The sequence below is a fragment of the Cupressus sempervirens genome, chromosome 6, assembly GCF_028749045.1.
Source record: "Cupressus sempervirens isolate cs-2001-9-10 chromosome 6, ASM2874904v1, whole genome shotgun sequence".
In the NCBI taxonomy this organism is placed as follows: domain Eukaryota; kingdom Viridiplantae; phylum Streptophyta; class Pinopsida; order Cupressales; family Cupressaceae; genus Cupressus; species Cupressus sempervirens.
In genome coordinates this window covers 298,340,583-298,359,890 of record NC_143123.1, presented here as the reverse complement: position 1 = coordinate 298,359,890, position 19,308 = coordinate 298,340,583, and the positions used below count along the sequence as shown (strand labels likewise).

At 34.2% G+C, this 19,308-nt stretch overlaps 1 protein-coding gene across 1 annotated transcript in view; it reads right to left on the bottom strand.

The window, feature by feature from the left end:
* Positions 1 to 552: 552 nt before the first annotated feature.
* The window catches only part of LOC149552389 (mitochondrial import receptor subunit TOM20-like), a 76,751-nt gene continuing 57,995 nt past the window's right edge, over positions 553 to 19,308 (bottom strand). Inside the window, exons 5-6 of the mRNA XM_089787932.1 lie at positions 12,488 to 12,574; positions 553 to 948 (exon numbers count right to left, since the gene is read on the bottom strand). Coding sequence (XP_089644058.1) covers positions 820 to 948; positions 12,488 to 12,574 — 216 coding nt within the window. The 3' untranslated portion in view covers positions 553 to 819. The remainder of the gene's footprint in view (positions 949 to 12,487; positions 12,575 to 19,308) is intronic.

Here is a 19,308-nt window from a genome sequence, read left to right as displayed (position 1 = left end):
TTCTTCGAATATGGGAATTGTGTACGAGGCAAGGATTTTTGCACTTATTCAGCATTAAAGGTTGACAATTCTTCAGTGTTTTCAGAAACTTAAATAGAGAAAGACCCATTGAGTTTTGCATACCAGTGATGGCTTCATTCTGGAGTCATATTTCTAGCAAATTGGAGTAGATTTAGAGTGTTTAGTGATCTCAATAAAGGTGATTGCAATTTTCAGCTTGGCGTGAATTTCGAGGTGGAGTAATCATTTTTTAAATTGGGGTTCTTACACACTTTTGGTATTACACTTGTCTTTCTCTAGTATCTCTAATGACAGAGAATGGTACATTTAATAAAATATATGATTATCTTACGTGAATTCTTATTTAAAATTATATAACTCAGTAAGGAAGGTTCAGACTGGAGCTTTATCTTCGCAAAACTGAAAATTCTACTCTTTTCGTGCATCTCAGAAAGTAATATATGATCTTGTACTTGAAATATATAAACTTCTATAACAGATAAAATTAAAACTAACCTAGTCAGTATCTCTGCAAGTCAATGTCTCGCTCTCTTTTAAAATTCAGATAATATATTATTTTTACCTATAAAAATATGAAGTAATCGAAGACAAATTGTTTGGCATCCCCACATGTAATACACCTACTCTGACTTACAAGAATATATCATATCTAACATGCAAACAAAACCTAGCTGAAAAATCATTGCATCCATACCTCTATACAGTAAAGTATACAGATTCGTACTGCTTCTATCAAAAATAATGGTTTAAAATGTCGTAAGACAATATATATAAATCTTCTACATAATAAACAAAGTTCTATAACGGTGGTGGAGGTGGAGGGACATGAGACTTTGCCATTCCCACCCATGCTACTATGCCAACAGCAAGTACAATCCAACCAAATATGTCATACTTCAAATCGCTATTTTTCTTCTTCTTTGAGCCCTGCAAAAGCAACATTCAAATTAAGCTTCCATACAATTTGCCAAACAAGACGAATTCCACACAGCTGTGCATGTAGAAATTAATTTGTCCCATGAAAATAATAATCCATAACCCTCGTATACATCATAATAAGATGGCCCAGGTAAATTACATAGCCTTCCAAGCATAATGAAAACAAGTCAAACTGCTCAAATATTATGCAATAGACCTCTAGGAGCATATCAATCTAAATCTCAAGCATTTCACACTGCAAAAGAACTGAAAGCACTCTACTATTCTAACAGACCACTTGTCTGGTATCAAAAATCACTGCAAACTTGGATTATTCCAGATTCCAATCACTTGAAGATTGTCCACATCCGAAGCTCTTGGCATCTATTCTTATTCGCAACTGCTACTATTGGTAACTATCTGCCTAAAGTTTTAGTTCAGGAAGTGCCATCTGTTAATGATTTGTAGCTGCATGAGAGATCATTCTCACTTGTGTTATCAGCTAGGTTTCTGAAGGTGATTGACTACCTTTTGTATGGTGTAAATGTGATGGATGTTGAGTTATATGCTTCTATCGTGGATTTCTGTCGTCAACCCCTCTTCCTTCTGCATAAGAAGCTGTTACCTTGTGTTTGATGGCTTTGAGGTAAAAAGGCATATTATATGAGGTGGGGTGGAAATACCCGACTCTTTGGCTATTGTATGTTCAAGCTATGTCTATATTATGTTTTTTTGCTTTATTCCATATTCACATATCATCCTGTGAATTGAGCTCTAAGGGGTGACTCATGGGTGATCGATTCTTGAATTTATGATTGTTGTTGTGTATAATGGCTGACCCCTTGTATTCTCAACAATGCCTCTTCAGTTTTCAGGGAAACCTTCTCATCATTGAAACATGGCAAAACAAAGCCTTTAAAAGGTCAGCATGTATTATTATTGTGAGTTTGTACTTGTAAGGACCCCTTGTGAGTCGTCTTTTTTATATATAAGTAAATTTATTATAATTGTATATCATTTAACTTAATGCATAATCCAATCAAGAATAATTTATTTGTAAGTTATGAGATTAATGTTATTTCAATTATAATTCTGATTTAGAAGGAATGTTGAGATACAGCAGATCGCTTTGAAACCAAACACAACAGTCTTACTGAAGGTTTTTAGGGATCCAAGCCTTAAGCCCATCTTGGACATGTCCTCAAGGCATTTCTTTGGGGACACTGATCCTTACCCATTTCAGAATAACCAGTTGGCTGGATTTAAACAGGTCTTTCCTTTATTGTATAGGGTTCATTTCTTCTAGTTCGTAATTATAATGGTCTGCGCATGGTGCTATTGAAATTAATAGATGATATATGAAAAGGAAGGTACTTACCTCAGCGAAACATAAATCTAATTTGTTAAGAGAATGTCAACTGTGCTGTTGTATGTATTTTTGTATCCGCTTGGTTATATGGGACACAGATGCTTTGTTTATTGATATCCTTCGGCTAGTGCGCTGTCTGCAAGTTATCGGCGGTATCATTTCTATGCCACAGTATTACAAAGTTCCTTTGCTTCTGTTTATTTCTGCTCGTGATGATGATTGTTAATCCTTTGATGTCTTGGTTCTATAGTTGTTATCCCTGAGCCTAATGATGCGATGAGGGACATCGTGTCATATCACGAGGGGCCATTTGAGATGTCGTTTGGTAACCATATTCTGTTCAATATTTTATCATTGCCACTGTGGACAGTTCTTTTGCCAGCATGGATGGTCTGAATACTTTGATCCATCCATGGCATTTATCTGCCGTCTAAAAGAGATGGACGAATTTACTTTAAACTGTCTTGGACTAAGTGTTACAAGTCTGTTTAGTCGTTAATATAAAATAATAATTATATTAGTTTATCCATTTAAAAATGAAATACATTAATTTGTTTATATATATATATATATATATATTTATTTATTTATTTATTTAAATGAAAACTCATTTATTGTTTATTTTATTTAAATATTAATATACAATATATTGAAATAATGAAGTGTATTTATTTATTTAAATAAACTATAAAATAAAAAGGTTTATTTATATTATTAAATAAAGAAAATCTCATTTATATATAGGGGTTATCACAGTACTCACAGGGGTGTTTGGTGTGGCTATAAGGTTCATAGAACAGAGATAGTTCAACATATATCATTCTCTGTATTATCACCGTGTGTTGATAGTACAGTGATAATCTTCGTTGGTTCAGCGTTACATATCTCTCTCTCAGTGTATTCATTGTCTGACAAGATCTTTCTTTTCTCATGATTTGGGTGATTCATATGCGTAGTTCATACTCATAGAGAAAGATTCTCTGTAGATGTCTGTTATGAGATAACAAGTAGTTCATACTCTATAGAGAAATATTCTCTGTAGATGTCTGTTATGAGAAAACGAACTTGATTAAGAAGTCTTTCAAGGGATCTAGCTTGTAAAGCTTTGTACTGGAAATTTTGGTTACTCAACAAAGGGATCTATTTTTTAAGTGTGGCTGGGTTTTTATCTTGAGTAGGAGAATTTTCCCAGGGTAAATAATCATGTCACCTGTTTGTATGCTTTTCTAGTTTTCCATATAATTGAAATATATTATTCTGATTCAAAACATCAACACCATCATCCTTGGTGACTATCACAGTTGGAAACTTTGAATATCAGAGGTTGCCAGAATGTACAAGAGGCCAAAGTAACAAGAAGCTATGAAATCAAAGCCAGGTCACTATCACACAACAATATTTAAAGTCTAATGTTATTTATAATATTTGGTACTAATCTTTAATGATTTTATGCCTTGCACGCTATTTTCCACGGCAACATGTCCCCTAGGTTTTTTGCAGAGTTGCCGGAAACTCCTATATCCTTCCTTGGGCGCACTATCCTCATATCCATTCTGGAAATTTATCTGATACTGCCCAAATAGATGTTGAATATTGTACCCATGTCTGCCTAAAAAAAGTTGATTTTCCAAGCATGCCAAATACTACATAATTTGATTTTTATAAGACATGGCGTAAATCTTCCCAAATTTAATTTCAAAAACTTAATTAATACAATTGTTTTAAAAAATGGTATAAACAAAACCCGCACCAAATGAGAAAGACAAATAAAATGTTTTTCTATTCTGCAACCCATTTTGTTGGGTTATCTTCTAATGCAACTCTACAATTTTGGCATATTGTAAAGTGTTAAATTAAGTTATAAATATTTATGTTGCATTTATGTGTCAATATTGTTTTTGAAGTAATGACAGACTCCTCTAATAACTTATCAAATTGCATTGATGTCCGTTGTGGGAATTTGTTGGTTTTTCCCTATCTTTGCTTGGTGACTCACACTGCTGTATTTGGGCCTTACATTGTTATATCTTTTGATTTGATGTACAAGGTTTCAGGTCCTTTCAAAACCTGTTTTTACTTAATCAAAACTTACCAAATTGCATCAAATATGTGTATGTGAGATTTATTAATATCGCGTCCAGCCTTATCCATATTGGAAATCTTAAAAAATAGTGTTATCATCAAAACTTATCAAATTGCGTCAAATATATGTGTATGTGAGATTTATTAATATCGTGTCCAGCCTTATCCATATTGGAAATCTTTAAAAATAGTGGTATCCGTAACCAATACTGTATCTGTATTTCTATCCATATCTATATCCATGCAACTTTGGTTTTTTGACTTGTTCCCCTATCAGAGATGAAAAGGGACACGAGAACATTTTCCCCCCTCACCCATGTCGTCCCCAAAGAGTCCAAATTGGGGGTCATCCCCAAAATGCCCTTCTCTGGCCAATGGAAACAAGGGGATGCCAATCAGTATCGAGGACAACGAGGTCGTCCCTTGTCCCCTAGTTTTCAATCGGGATAGCGCAAAAGGCCAAAAAGTCAATTTTTTTAAAGTTTTGTTTGACCACGCCAGTCCACATGGCTTCTAGATTATATTAAAATAATGGAAATCCTATATTCACTATCAAAACACTAAAAGTGCATGTCCTCTTCTCATTTGTAGTTTTCTCAAAGTTGCCAAGAGGAAAATATAGAGCAGCAACAACAGTGAGGAAAGATTGGAATTTTGGAGTTGCAAAAAGAGCTTCAGTTTTCACATCTTATTCATTCCAGGTATATATTTCATTCTCTTTTTTTCATCACATAGAGAGGGCATTTTGAATGAAGCATTGAAATATTTTGTTTTTAAATAACTTGCAGCACTATATTACATTGCAAAATTTGAAAATATGAGCAGCAATGAGAATGACTATGAGGGAAGTAGTGATACCATAGATGTGGCTATGGAAGAAACTCAATTATCAAAGGAAAAGACCTAGTTCTAGGGCAGCCATAGGGCGGTCTGCAATTAACGTAGATGTTCATAGAGAAGATGTAGCAACCTCAAATCTATTTGAGTGCCCTTCTCAAGTCCTCTAAAAATATGCCAAAGGCCCATTCAACCCAAAGAAACCTCTCCTATAATTTGCCTCAAGAGTGGACAAGAATATTTAAGAAATTTGAGGGGTAGTAGGGAATGGGAGTACCATATATGTCACAAGCATTACTTTGTGAGCTACACTTGTATATTGCCATCTTTTAAAGGAGTCAGGATGCAAATTGATTACACAAGAGGAAAGAAATGAGGCTACTAGATTACACATGGAGGGGGAGGAATTGAAAATGGGGAGTCCAATAGAGAATGTACCAGCCAATGCCTGTCAGTAGCACAACCCCCACAGCCACAACCACTACTAGAAGAGGAAAGGGAAAGAAAACTAAAAGAAAAACAAATGTTGCTGATTTGTTTAATGTGGCTGCAAAAGAGAAGGCTGAAGAGTCTATTGGTAGATTACTTTTTGCTCATGGTATACCATTCCATGTGTCATGTTCCTCATTTTATAAACAAATGTGCAAAGATATATATGTTGCTGGTCCTGATGGGACTCTAAATTTTGGCAAATTTTAGAGCTGCAAGCACCATGGCAAAGGGAAAATCTTTAGATCTTACCCACTACCAATATGTTTCAAACCAATAAAAGTCATGATGAGAATGGAGGGAGACACTATAATTATTGAAATTGATGACTGGACTGTCAGACTGTGGTTTGTTTTTCATGGAATATTGATGGTGAACTAGTATGCCATACTGGCCCAATCACTTAATGGTGGGAGACACTATAATTATTGAAATTGATGACTGGACTGTCAGACTGTGGTTTGTTTTTCATGGAATATTGATGGTGAACTAGCATGCCATACTGGCCCAATCACTTGTGTTGAATACTTGAGTGCTAACAAAGCATGAGAAATGTTGGATGAGTTATCTGCTGAAGCTTTGGAACAAAAGGTTAAAGAATATGGTATAACTGCTTCCAATACAAAGAATTTCCTTTCAAATCCATATCCATTCAGTCTCATATTTGCAATGGTCAGGAGTGAGAAAGGCTGAGCAATTATTAAAGTGTTATACTGTCACAATAGTGCTACAGTCAGAATAAAAACATATGAACGACAGTACTTGTAAGACCATGTATATGTGTAAGTCTGTTGACAGAATGAGTACTCCCAGATCTACAGGGGTAAATCATATGTGCAGCAATCAGAACCATAAAAGTAATTGCAGAAGAGATATCACTGTTTGAAAAACGATTAAGATACGTACAGGAATCACACAAATAACCCATAAACAAATGACACATTCACAGCGGTATTAATCTCAATAGCAGTGTTGATGGTAAGACTTATACAGCAAAGACACTTGTGCTGCAATGACAGTATTTCATCATTATGTAGCAGCATTAAAGTTCCAAACAGGTGACTAACAATGTCCAAAGTCGTATGTGATGCAGGAAGCAGTAACACATGCCATCCAGGATTACAAACGCTGAAGACATACAAAGGGGCAATAATGAAAAGGAATCTCCAAATGTTTGAAGATAACCGGCAACAATGATATACCAAGTCATGAAGAGAAGCCACCGTAGACTCTATCCAAATGTACTAGCGGCAATGTATTAATATTCAAATAAGCAGTAATTATCTACAGGAAATGCACTCAGGAATCCCCGTGAATGCTGCTGGAGGTCCGTGTTTCATCTGAAAAGGGTTACAGAGGGTCGTCAAATGTGCAATAGGTGTTTCCGTCAACATTCCAACAACTTGGATAACACAGTAATGGTGAAGGCTCGATAACTACTGAAGTTAACAATTATCAAAAACAACACTTTCATATTTGTGAGTCAGAGATATTAAGGTGAAATGGTTTTTCGAAGATACTGGGTGAACCAGAATTCACATATCATGTTGCCCAAAGAAATATTTCCACCGATTAAAGTCAGAGTAAAGGCTACAAAATATTAATAAAAGTAGTTAGTTAAAATTTTAAAGATGCAATTTATGAAGAGCAAGGATTATTTTAATATTATTGGTTATAATATGAAGAGATACATCTATTCGGATTTATCCTTTCAAACAAATATAAAGATAGAAGTTATTTGGAGCAAAAGAAATATTCAGATATTTGGACATTCACATCCATATTCTCGAGACAGTATTTTATATTTATTAATGTATGTAGGGATAAGGCGTAACATTATGATTTTGTAATATAAATTCCATTATTTTATTTTTATAATAAAATAAAATGTTCTTTGTTTATTCTTAAAGGCATGGAGATTTAAACTGTAGATGAATCGTTCTTTGTAATTATTTTTTGGAATCTGTATACAATTTAAATGTCGGATAAGTGGACATGGTCATTTAGCATTTTAAATTCAATCATCATAGATACTGTGAAATATTAAATTGCTTCCGAATCTGTGTCCAGTTTGTCTCCCTACTAGAGGAGTTAAAGCTCAATCTAGACTAATTTAAGATTGTGTATATATTTAATCTGTCGCATCTTGATTATTTAATTGTTGGTAGTAAACTGTGTAAAACATATAAAGTTGTACGTGAAAATTCAATAAAGTTGACTCTATTTCCCGGATGAGCAAAGGCACTAGTCTTTTTATTATTAAAGTCGGAAAATCTGTAACTTCCTACAAGCATCAAATTAATTATTATTCAATTATACAAAGCATTCAACCATTATTCGGCATCCAGTTTTCATTTTAATTGAGTTTGAGGACCTTGCCAGCTGGAGAACTCTAGAAGTTTGTAGTCGCTATAGAAAAGTCTTGAACTAGACAATCAACGTTTGAGGTGAAGGTTTACCCGCCTGGGTGTAGCGGAGCCTGAAGTGCAAGGGAATCAAAAAGTATTCCCGTTCGTTGGCCAAAATTGATTGAGAAGTGCTATCGGGAAAGTGGCAAGCTCTTGGATTTCCAATCTGCGGTTTTGGGAAACAACAGGTGCATCATTTGTGCCACCTAGAGAGACAAAACTATGCAGCATTGTCCTTGATAAACAACATTCAAATGTAAGCAATTTCATGGAGTATATGAGACAAACATGGATGAGTGATGGATGGTCTATCATCATTGATGGGTGGACCGATGAAAAACATTGGCCACTCATCAATCTTATTATCACTAGCACAGCAAGCTCTCCTTTTATTAGAGCTATTGGTACAGGCAAAGGAAGAATGCATCCTTCCAATTTCAGATTTTTAAGGATGTTATAGAAGAGGTTAGACCTTCAAATGTTGTGCAAGTAGTCATTAATTCAGCCCAAGTGTGTAAGCCAGCTAGAATGATGGTGGAGAGTACTTGTAGACACATTTTTCAGACCCTATGTTGTGTACATGCATTGAATAACACCTTAAAGTACATTGGAAAATTTGATTGGATAAAGGATAGGGTATCTAAGGCTAGAGATGTGCAAAAGTTTATTTGCAAACATCATAGGTCTTTTGCATTATTTAGGACATTTTCAAAAAAATAATTCCTCAAGCTTGTGGAGAATAAATATGCAAGCTACTTCATTTTATTTGAGAGGATGTTTGAGGTCCAAGAGGCTTTACAATCCATGGTGGTCAATGCAGAGTGGAATAGATGGCATGAATCAAGCACCCTAAATGGAAGAAGTGCAAAACAAAAAATCTTGGATGATAATTGGTGGACTACAATGAGGTAAGAAACTTAGAATTGTTATAGCTGATTTGATAAAATTATTTCCCATTTTAGCATTTGCTGATTTTATTATTTAAGAATTAACAGTTTTAAAACTATGATGTTTCTCACTTGTAATTGCTTGCATTTGCAATTACATTTGCCCCTTCATTGACTCTATTGTGCGGGTCATTAAATATGTTGATACTAACTCTCCTAGCCTTGGAGAGATTTTATGAGACTTTTGACAACATGCTTTGGCAGATCAAGATGTTATTCATGCCAAGGACCCTAACTTAGGGTTTTGTGAGGAGCATCTTAAGCCCATTGTGATGTGAAAGTGGAACATTATGAATACTCCACTTCATATGGAAACCTATGTTGTCAATCCTAAATAGTCTACGCCAAGGCCTAGGAGAGTGTCTCCATCTAGGGATGAGGAGGGGAGTCTCAATTCTAAGACCTCAACGTTTACAATTCAATTTAAATATGAAATAGAAAGCTTCAAATTTGATCTCTTCAATCTTCAATGATCATTAATCATTTTTTTGACATTTGCTAATTTAATATGTTTTTATTTGTTCAACTTAGGTGAAGGAGGGCTTCTTCAAGGCCCTTACAGAAATGTTTTAACGACAGAGATGTTGGTACTCTTTAAGAGCAACGACTTGACTTTGTCAACTTTCATGGTCCGATTTTTGGTAGGCTAGAGGCAAAGACAAATAGAGCTACAGTAGCTCAAAGGGGACCCTATTGGATGTTGGACATGGCATGATAAAAATACACCCAAGCTAAGAGTTTTTTTCATTCGTCTTCTTTCACAAGTTGCAAGTTCCTCTACTACAAAGAGGAATTGGTCCTTATATAGCTTCATCCAATTAGTGAAGACGAACAACCTTACCTCTAAAAAATCAAAGAACTTAGTGGTTGTTCATTGTGTATTACGGCTAGGATTGGCAAACTCCTCACTATCATCAAACTCTACTATTACATTGGGATGTTGATCTCGAGGATGCTACGTTGGTAGAGGAGGATGAAACACCTCATGGATTGCTTGGGGTTTCATTGGATGAGGACCCTCTGCCTACCCCTACTAGTGACTCAGAGGATGATCATGACATTGATTTTGATTTACATTTAGATTCGTAGAGGATAGCCATATATTCGGCATATACTATATGCAAATACATTATCAATTTTGATTATTATGAACATCTGGTTATGGAGTTAAGATCTATGTTATTATCAAGGTCACTGGGAGACAGGGAGACTTGGTCTGGTACTAGTACAACAATTTTTCAAATAGAGGAGAGATGGGGGTGCTTGGAGAGAGCAAATTATTTTTAAAAAGTTTAAAGAGTCTAATACTAAATACAAAATAGTAGTATTGTATAACTAAAAGACTAAAGTAAATAATAAATAATAATAGTAATGTCATTAATATAGAGTCAAATATTTCAAAACTCAAATAATCACATTATTGTATCTCATAGTAATACTTGTTTTCCGAATATTGCATATGATCATCATCATATCAAATTATTAATCGCTGAGATTATCATTATATATTCAAATTTTAAATTCAAAAAAGTATAGTTTCATACTAAATTGCCAATATGAAAACAAAAATGAACAAACTTTTTACAATAAACAGAAAAGAAATCTATCTAGTACCACTATGTTAATGGTTTCAAATTGATAATCACTGAGATTATCATTATATATTCAAATTTTAAATTCAAAAAATTATAGTTTGATGCTAAATTGTCAACAGAAAACAAAAATGAACAAACTATTTACAATAAACAAAAACCAGAAATCTATCTAGTACTAGTATGTTGATGGTACTATCATCTACTCCACAAGGTTGTGATCATCCATCTCAAGGTCTTTAGCTATCAAGCTCTCCAAAACATCATTTAAATTGTCATTGGTCTTAATTTTTGCATAAAATATTAAAATGAGGGCTAAAAAAATAAATAACTTAATATTATAATTTACATTTATTTCTATCAGGAGACTTCGGGGAGACTCAATTTTCAGATTAGGAGACTGGGAGACTTCAAGAGACTTCATCATGAAGTGTCCAACCTTTTTAGAGGTCTCTAGAGATGCAAAAAGTCTCCAAGACGCGTCTTTTTGGGGGCAGACTAGTCTCCGCATAACCATGAGTATTTTAGATGGACTACTCTTTATGTCATTTTGATTTCATGCATGATACTGGAAGCCTTTGGGCATTTTGCTACATGTACACAATATATATTACAATTAAAGTACTTAGTATCTGAATTTTGTTAATTTCAGTTTGTTATGTTATATGCATTGAGCTTCTAAAATGTCTATGATGAATGGTTTATCAACGTTATGATATGCACATTTGAATTTTGTCTCTATAAAAATTCCTTATGTTTTTTATCGTCCTCCCGTAAGGTCCCATCCTTACATTTTGGCTTCAGCTCGTACCCATATCGAAAACACGCCCCTATCCCCTAGAACAACCAATCCTAGAAACTTCATGGAGCAGGGCTTGCAAGGTTAACTATTTTTCTTGTTGCTAATTATTAGACATTCCATTTTTTCCAATCTATACTACTTTGAGCCCTCAAAACTATCATTTCCCATGAGTTCTTTAAGTGAGCTCGTGATACAATTGCATTGTAGCTTTTCTATTGTGTACAAAAGGCCAAGGTAACAAGAAACTATGAAACCGAAGCTTGAGCACTATCTCACAACAATAATTAAAGATCGATGGTATTTATAATATATGGTAATAAACTTTAATGATTTTGTGCCTTGCAAAGTTACCTGATTTTCTTGTTGCTAACAACTAGCCATCCCATTTTTTCAAATATTGCTTTGAGCCCTCAAAACTATCATTTCCAATTAGTTCTCTAAGTGAGCTCATGATACAATTGCATCATAGTTTTTCTATTGTTATTTCCATTAATTTAGCTTGTTTGACAAAATTGTCTTTCAAATACCACAATTTTGATAAATAATTGGACAGTATAACTATAAACTACAAAAAGGACTATCGGATTTGAAGTTTCTCTTGTTACATGCAAGCTTAGTGATTTGTCAACTTAGGTTAATTCTAGTAATTAGTTATAGGAACCATTTTTTCAGTCACAATGTATAACCAAAATGCCTATAAGAACCTTCTAGTGTGCCTAATTTTATATTTTCTTTAGGCCAATTGCCTTGATTTCTGGTGCAGCTTCAAACTGATTATAAGTTGTTGCCAAGAGAATTTAAACACCTTAATGATAGACCATGGAATTCCACCAAAAAACATTTTTTAGACAAATGCAATACAATTCAAAATCCATAGCTCTTTATTGATCCCATGTCCTACAGTTTGTGCTTGAATTTTTATTTTTTAAATGAAGGCAAAAAATAATGAGAATTCCATATGTTTTCATACTCAGTTCTCACAATAATTAGACACAAACACCATTTTAAAGTACAATTATTACCTTCAAATTAGAAGCAGTGGATGAACCAGAAGCAAGAGTCTGCGGACTAAACATTTGTTTATGGACTTCCAAATGCAATTCAGGAGCCTGCAAAAGCAAATATCATCATAAATTCAAATCGCAATAGGACACGTCCCTCCAGAGCCCAATAATATGTCTTACCGTGGAGAAAGTAATCCAAGTTTATCCTAACAACACAACAATTAGATAAATAAGCTTCACAGCATCCAACAAAATTGATACATCACGGAACCAGTAAAGAAAAATCAAGTTATTAAACCCATAGTTACCAGGGAACACGTACATGTACTGGTACAGGAAATGTGGAGGGCAGAAGTGTGTCAATTTCAAAAAAAGTTGAGACAGGTTCTCTCTCTCTCTCTCACACACACACACACATATTGCTTCAAATACTTACATATTTGGAATTTAATAAGGATCTTTTCTAAAACCAAAATTATTAGTAAACTATTATGACAAATATAAAAAATTACATGTCTATTGATGTATTTGTTAAGTTCATTTAACTTTTGTCAACCACAAATCAGCAGTCTCAGAAAATCTAGTGTAATTATTGTGATAATTAGAGAAACCTCTTTAGGAAGTTTCCTGATTTTCAAGTGATTCTTATAACAGATGTATAGGGACATAAAGAAAATTTATCCGCAATCTCCCAATGTCTCTAAGACAGGGATGTGTTTCCAATACAAGACATCAGCACCAAGGGTCAGGGTACGAGTCTCCTAGCAACCAATCTGACGACACTCTCACAACAATTCACCAAGTATGCACACACTATTCTAAGACACTTAAGTATCAGCTTGTAGATCAATCTAAGTAACACACAATTCAACAATTCCATCTACAACCAAACAATGGTAGAAACCACTGATTTCAAAAAAGCATGACCCATCCAAGCACATCAAATCAAATTTGCAATCCATTGTGAGCTCTCTAGGAAATTCAACAGTCATTTTAGATTTTCAGCAAAGAATATCAGCAAAAAGGGTTTTGAAAGCAGTAAAGGAAGCATCATTGATACTGTGGATATTGTAGCCTGAACAAAGAATCACTTTCAAACCCAAATTGGCTGTAATAAAAAATTGTTCAAGGAAACAGAACTCATTTGAGTGTATAATGGTAATAGATATAACTATTAGGCGATGATGACAAATTTCAATGTTCTTTAAACCAAAATGGTGAACAAATAAAGTATGTAGAAAATGCAATTTGCTTTTTCTCCAAGCCATCTCTGCAAAGTGCAATCCATCCTCATTCTCTTGAGAATCTTACTAAGTGTCTTTGCAATCTATGGACTCTAATAGTAAATGTATCTAGGGAGAAAAAAGAAAAGTAATGAGCTTCAAAAAGTAATACATTATTCTGTAAAAAAAATGGGTTTTGAAATTCAGACAATTAAAACCATGTCTATTTTGGTAGACTTGATGAGCATTTAGATTCAAAATAAAATCAACAAGCTTTGTGTGGGTGTCTGATTTAGTTGTTCTCAAATCAAGGATGTCTTACACATAAACACTTTCAACTCTGGAGCATTCCTCAACTCAATTAATGCTATGACCATTTGCAAAACTGCATTCGCATCGTTGAACATAATTCAATGCCAGACAAGGCCCACAGAAATACAAAACACTGCACCTCATCTCTAACACTGTTATCATATGTATAATGCCCAATTGTATAGATGAGTTATTGTTGGCAACTTGTAGGAAAATTATATAATTGGATCAACAAGTTTATCTTCTAGACTGGTCTATTTGTTCATCTAGAAGTTGACATTTGTACCCTTCCTGGGACCCACACGGATCAGACCCAAAATCAATTAACATGTTATAGAAGTTGTATCCTGTAAGGCCCATATACCAGAAATTTCAATGTTAACAATACAAACATGCAGCCTGTTCTTGTTTCTATACACCACCTAGCGCAACTAAGATATTAATTGGTGTTTACTTCAAGAAAATCTTAAAAACAGGGAACAATTACTCATAAACACCTGTCCTATCACCACAGGAAATTTTGGAATAAGATTGCCCTCCATCAAATTTGTTGACAAAATTGCCGTACCACATTGCAGGGAGATGGATTTATCCTACACAAACCCAGAGCACTGATACGAAAAGGTCCAGTCTCAACAATTATATATACTATGCCCTACTGCAATTCTAATCCCCAGGATCCACCCACTACATAGCGATGATTTTAATTTTCATCAACTCTAACATACAAACTCTCAAGGATGCTTTATTTCTAATCACACTCCAGTACAACTGAGAGAATTCTGACTGGTGCCTCAAAATAAAAATCCTGAAAACAAGGAATATTTGCTAAAAATGCACAGAAACATTGGCATGAATCCTAGTGGAAAATAGTATCCTTTGCACATTAGTAGGGGGTTCTCAAAATGGTTTTTGAAAGCAGGATTTGTCTTGTCCTATACAAACTCGTGAAGGTGCTTACATGACAAGGTTACTGAATTAAGAAGAAAACACACATCAATTTGTTATCAAGCCTCGACAACAAACTTTAATGCAATTGTCATGTCTAGCATTTCTATGATGCATGCATTGCAATCTCATAGGGCAAAAAACCAGTATATAAAATGCTCTGAAACTCAAGGATTGTCATGACACTCGTAGGCACACCATTTTAAAATTTTAATTCAACGTCCAAGATTTCTCCCCCACAAATATAGTGTTAAATTTTCAGACCATAGTAAGCAGACTCTGCACACAAAATTATCAAAATAATATTGTAATTTTTAGTATAATGGTCATGTAACTACTCTTATTTTAAGTCAGTTTTTAGTGACCTGTTCTTTAGGTTGTTTTGTTTAATTTAGTAATTTCTTTCTATATTTAGTTCATCTTAGAAGTATTCCTCTCCTTTCTTTAATATTGAATGGCATCATTCAATTACAATTTCAATGTATCAAAGCAGAGGTTGGTTTTTGGTAGACTTTTCCATTTAATTTGTGACTTGATTGCCTGAAAAAATTGGAGGAAATTTCTACTAGTCTTTGGTCAATTTTTTAAAACAAAAATCAAAGTTTTTTTTTGGGTGGATTTTTCAATAGAATAAAAACTTGTGGCTTTTACTAAAAATTTCTTACGTAAATTTTTAGAAGATTTTTTGCTCAATTTTTTTAAAACAAAAATCATGGTTTGCATATTTCTTTACCATCTCTTCACCAAAAAAATAACATTTTTTAAAGATCTACAAGTGTTCTCTATTTCTGTGACCAAGAGTTTCTGGTTTTTCTGATCTCATTGGATTTTGCACATTTTTTTCCCAAAAATCATTAAAGTATTTTACATAATATTTTCCCAAAAATCGTGGAGGTTTTTTTCATGATTTTTTTCTCAAAAATTGTGGCTTTATTTTGCTGCTTTTTGACAGATTTCAGACAAAACCATGAATTTTTCAACGTTTTTCTAGAAAACGAGGGATTTTTACTATGTTGCATGGGTATTCATACACATACCCCTGGAATATGTACTGAGTACTAGAATACATACCAAAGTACCAGGTACTTGGTGGGTACTCAATGGCGAGCGTCATAGCTAAAGGACCTTAGTTTAGATTTCTGATTTTGGTTCCAGTTTTTTGTAACCATATTAGCTTGTTGTTTATCAAAGCTTATTTCAATTTGTAATCACTAATCTATTTGAAACTTTGAATCAAAGATTGTATGACATTTCAATTTGTGTATTTAAATCTTCCAAGTTAATGTTCTAAAGTAGACTCTATCATTGTTCTTGTTTTGAAAATTCAATGTCATATTTTCAGATTTTCTATAAAATATTTAATTATACTTTTAAATAATTGACATACCCGAAGTATGTGTCTCCTATTTAGAAAAAATAACCATACCCATAACCATCTCCAAAATACCCAAGTACCCTTGTCTCTGTGCAACCTTGGTTTTGATGATTGTCTCACAAAATCATGTGTGACTTCAGCATCACATCTAGGTTTCGATGACTGTACCATGAATTTGTGATGCTGTTTTGAGCAGCTTCTTATGGCAATTTTTGGCAAAATCCTGGTTTTGAGTTTTTTGCCAATTTTTTATCCACAAAAATTGAATTTTTTTATCAAGTTGGAAGGCACTCAATTTGTTTTTGTTCTTGGTCATATGGGTAAGTTCCATAAAAAGCAGTTGGCTGATCAGAAGTCCAACCAGGGAGGGTCTCAGTGACAAACTCATGTCACAAAACCTTTTGACTCATCAACCTTCAATGTATTCATGCCCATTTGACTTACAAATTGTGTCAAGTCTTCTATAGCTTTAGTTCTCAACCGCTTCCATTATGGAAGCATCTTGTAATTACTTATTTATGGAGTATTCATCTCCTTTCTGTAATATTGAATATCTCAATTCACCATCATTTCAAAAACTTCAAAAATCATAATTGCAATGTAGATAAAATGAAAACTTCTAACAGTGTTGTGGCCCACAAACACATTGCAGAACAATGGAAACAGCAAATACTCACAGATCCATATCTTTTGTATTAAAACTGAAAGAGTTACAATACAATAGTTCAACACTCAAATATGCATTTTTTGTTTGGTCTCTCAACCTTTCTTATTTCACTGGTATGCCCTAGATGTTCATTATGGAACCTCCCTATCTCAATAGGCTGGGATAAAATTATAACTAAAATAAAATATCAACTAAAGCCAGAAAGTGCCTCATTTGAAAGAACTCTCAAAATTTAGGATCAACTCTAAACGTAAGAAAAGCAAACCAATTGCTTTTACCATAAGAAATTGTCAATTGAAGATATTTGCACCCAACTAAAGATACCAAAAGCTACAAAAGTTAAGTGCACCTCGATTAAGAACTACCAAGCAACAACTACAACACTACCTCTTTGCAAAAAAGGTGTTCTCTACCAAACCCAACCTCCCCCTCACTATTTTAAGTTTCCATTTTCAATAAGGCCTTATCAAAACATTATGCCACTACTGCTTATGTCGATGACCATGCTTGTGTCGTGTGATCTTAACTTCTTACATTTACTTCTTGTTTCCTAGGAGATTTTATATTTTGCATGTTAGTCCTCAAGTCATAAGATTAAGACATGTCATAGTCTAGAGCAATCCTATGTTTACCTTGGCCGATATTACCAAGGGATCCCCTTTATAATCTCATTATGTTACACAAGTAATATATTATTTGCATCCTTTCATAGAATAGCATTATTCTTTCATAGCCGACATCTCTTGTGCTTTCATTAAGTGCCTACATCATGGGTGGCTTTAATCTTCAACTAGTCTTGCATGGTATAGAGCATTTTGTACCAACTCTTACAAATGTAAAAACACAATTGCATGTATTTTCTTAAAGAAGCATAGACAAATCTAGGTCATTTGTCATGGCCTTTAATGCCTCTTTAATGGACCTCTTCTTTTTCTTTGCAACCCCATTGACACAATCAGTTCCTTCTTGATCCTCCCATACCAAGAAAAAGCAACTAAGTCCTACTTAATACTTCTACCAACTTGATTTTCCACAAGTGCTTCCTAAGTTTTAGCATTTATTAAAATAAAGACAAGTTTTATTAGAGGACAGTTCAATAAATGGAACATAGTAAGCGTTACCTGCCAAAGAAGTTGTTGGCATAGGTCCACACATCTGAATGAATCAAATCAAGAAACCTTTTGATTTGTGCTCACTACTAGGGAACGTAATCTTGGCATGTTAAGTATAACCCTTGCACACTCATGTCATTTCTCTCTTGAAGTTCAAAAATTCCTACATCCATGCATCAGAGGTAATGCTCCAAAGTGCAAGTGATCAAGTCTCTTGAGCCAAAGCTCACATAGATAGTTACTATCGTGCACCAAGGCTATATGTTTGATGGGATCAAAAGGCAACCCATGAAGGTCACTTTCTTGCATACCTTTGCCTTCTCTATCTTTATGTTCAACAATTCCTATGTGGTTTCCTTCATCAGAGGTAATGCTTGATAATGCAAATGATCAAATCTCTAGTGCCAAAGCTCACATGGTTAAAGGCTCTATGTTTGATATAATCAAAAAGCAACCAATGTAGGCCATTCTCTTGCATAACTTTGGCCAAAACTCAACCAAAATCCTAGATACAAATCTCCTGCAATGGCTTGTTGATCATCAAAATCAACCGCATTTAATTAAGGCATGTGGCAAGAAAAAATCTTGCCCCTATAATTGGATAAGTGGCATCACCAAGCTACTCTTGTATAACTACCTCCTCTTCAAGAATGTTAAAAGTATTCTTTTTGAAGATCGTGTGTCTCGATGCTCCATTGTCTATTCACCATCTTACATCAAAAACGATGTCAGTAGAGGCATGACAACATGGAGAAGGTTGTTTGGAGCCTAGATAATAATCATCCCATTGTTGAAGCTTTTGCGAACCCTAAAATTTAGGGTTTCTACCATCATTGCTTACTATCCAGGTTCTATTCATGATACTAACAAGCATAGTGGCCATACCTATAGCATTTGAAACATTTGATGTGGTTCATCTTTCTTCTCTTCGTAAGAAGAACAAGAATCCCCATCCATCCCCTATAACAATTACTAGTTGCTCATATTACCAATTAAGGCGATATTCTAACTACTCTTCAATCATGCTATAATATTCTCCAATCTAGTTTTCTTCCAATTGGAAAATTTCTCAAAAGTGGGAAGCTTATTGCAAGCACGAACAACCCAAACAAACAAGTCTTTATCCCAATAGTAATGAGATGATCTCAAAGATCATCTCATCTTTATAGGCTAATTAATCATCGTGTCTATATCACTCATGC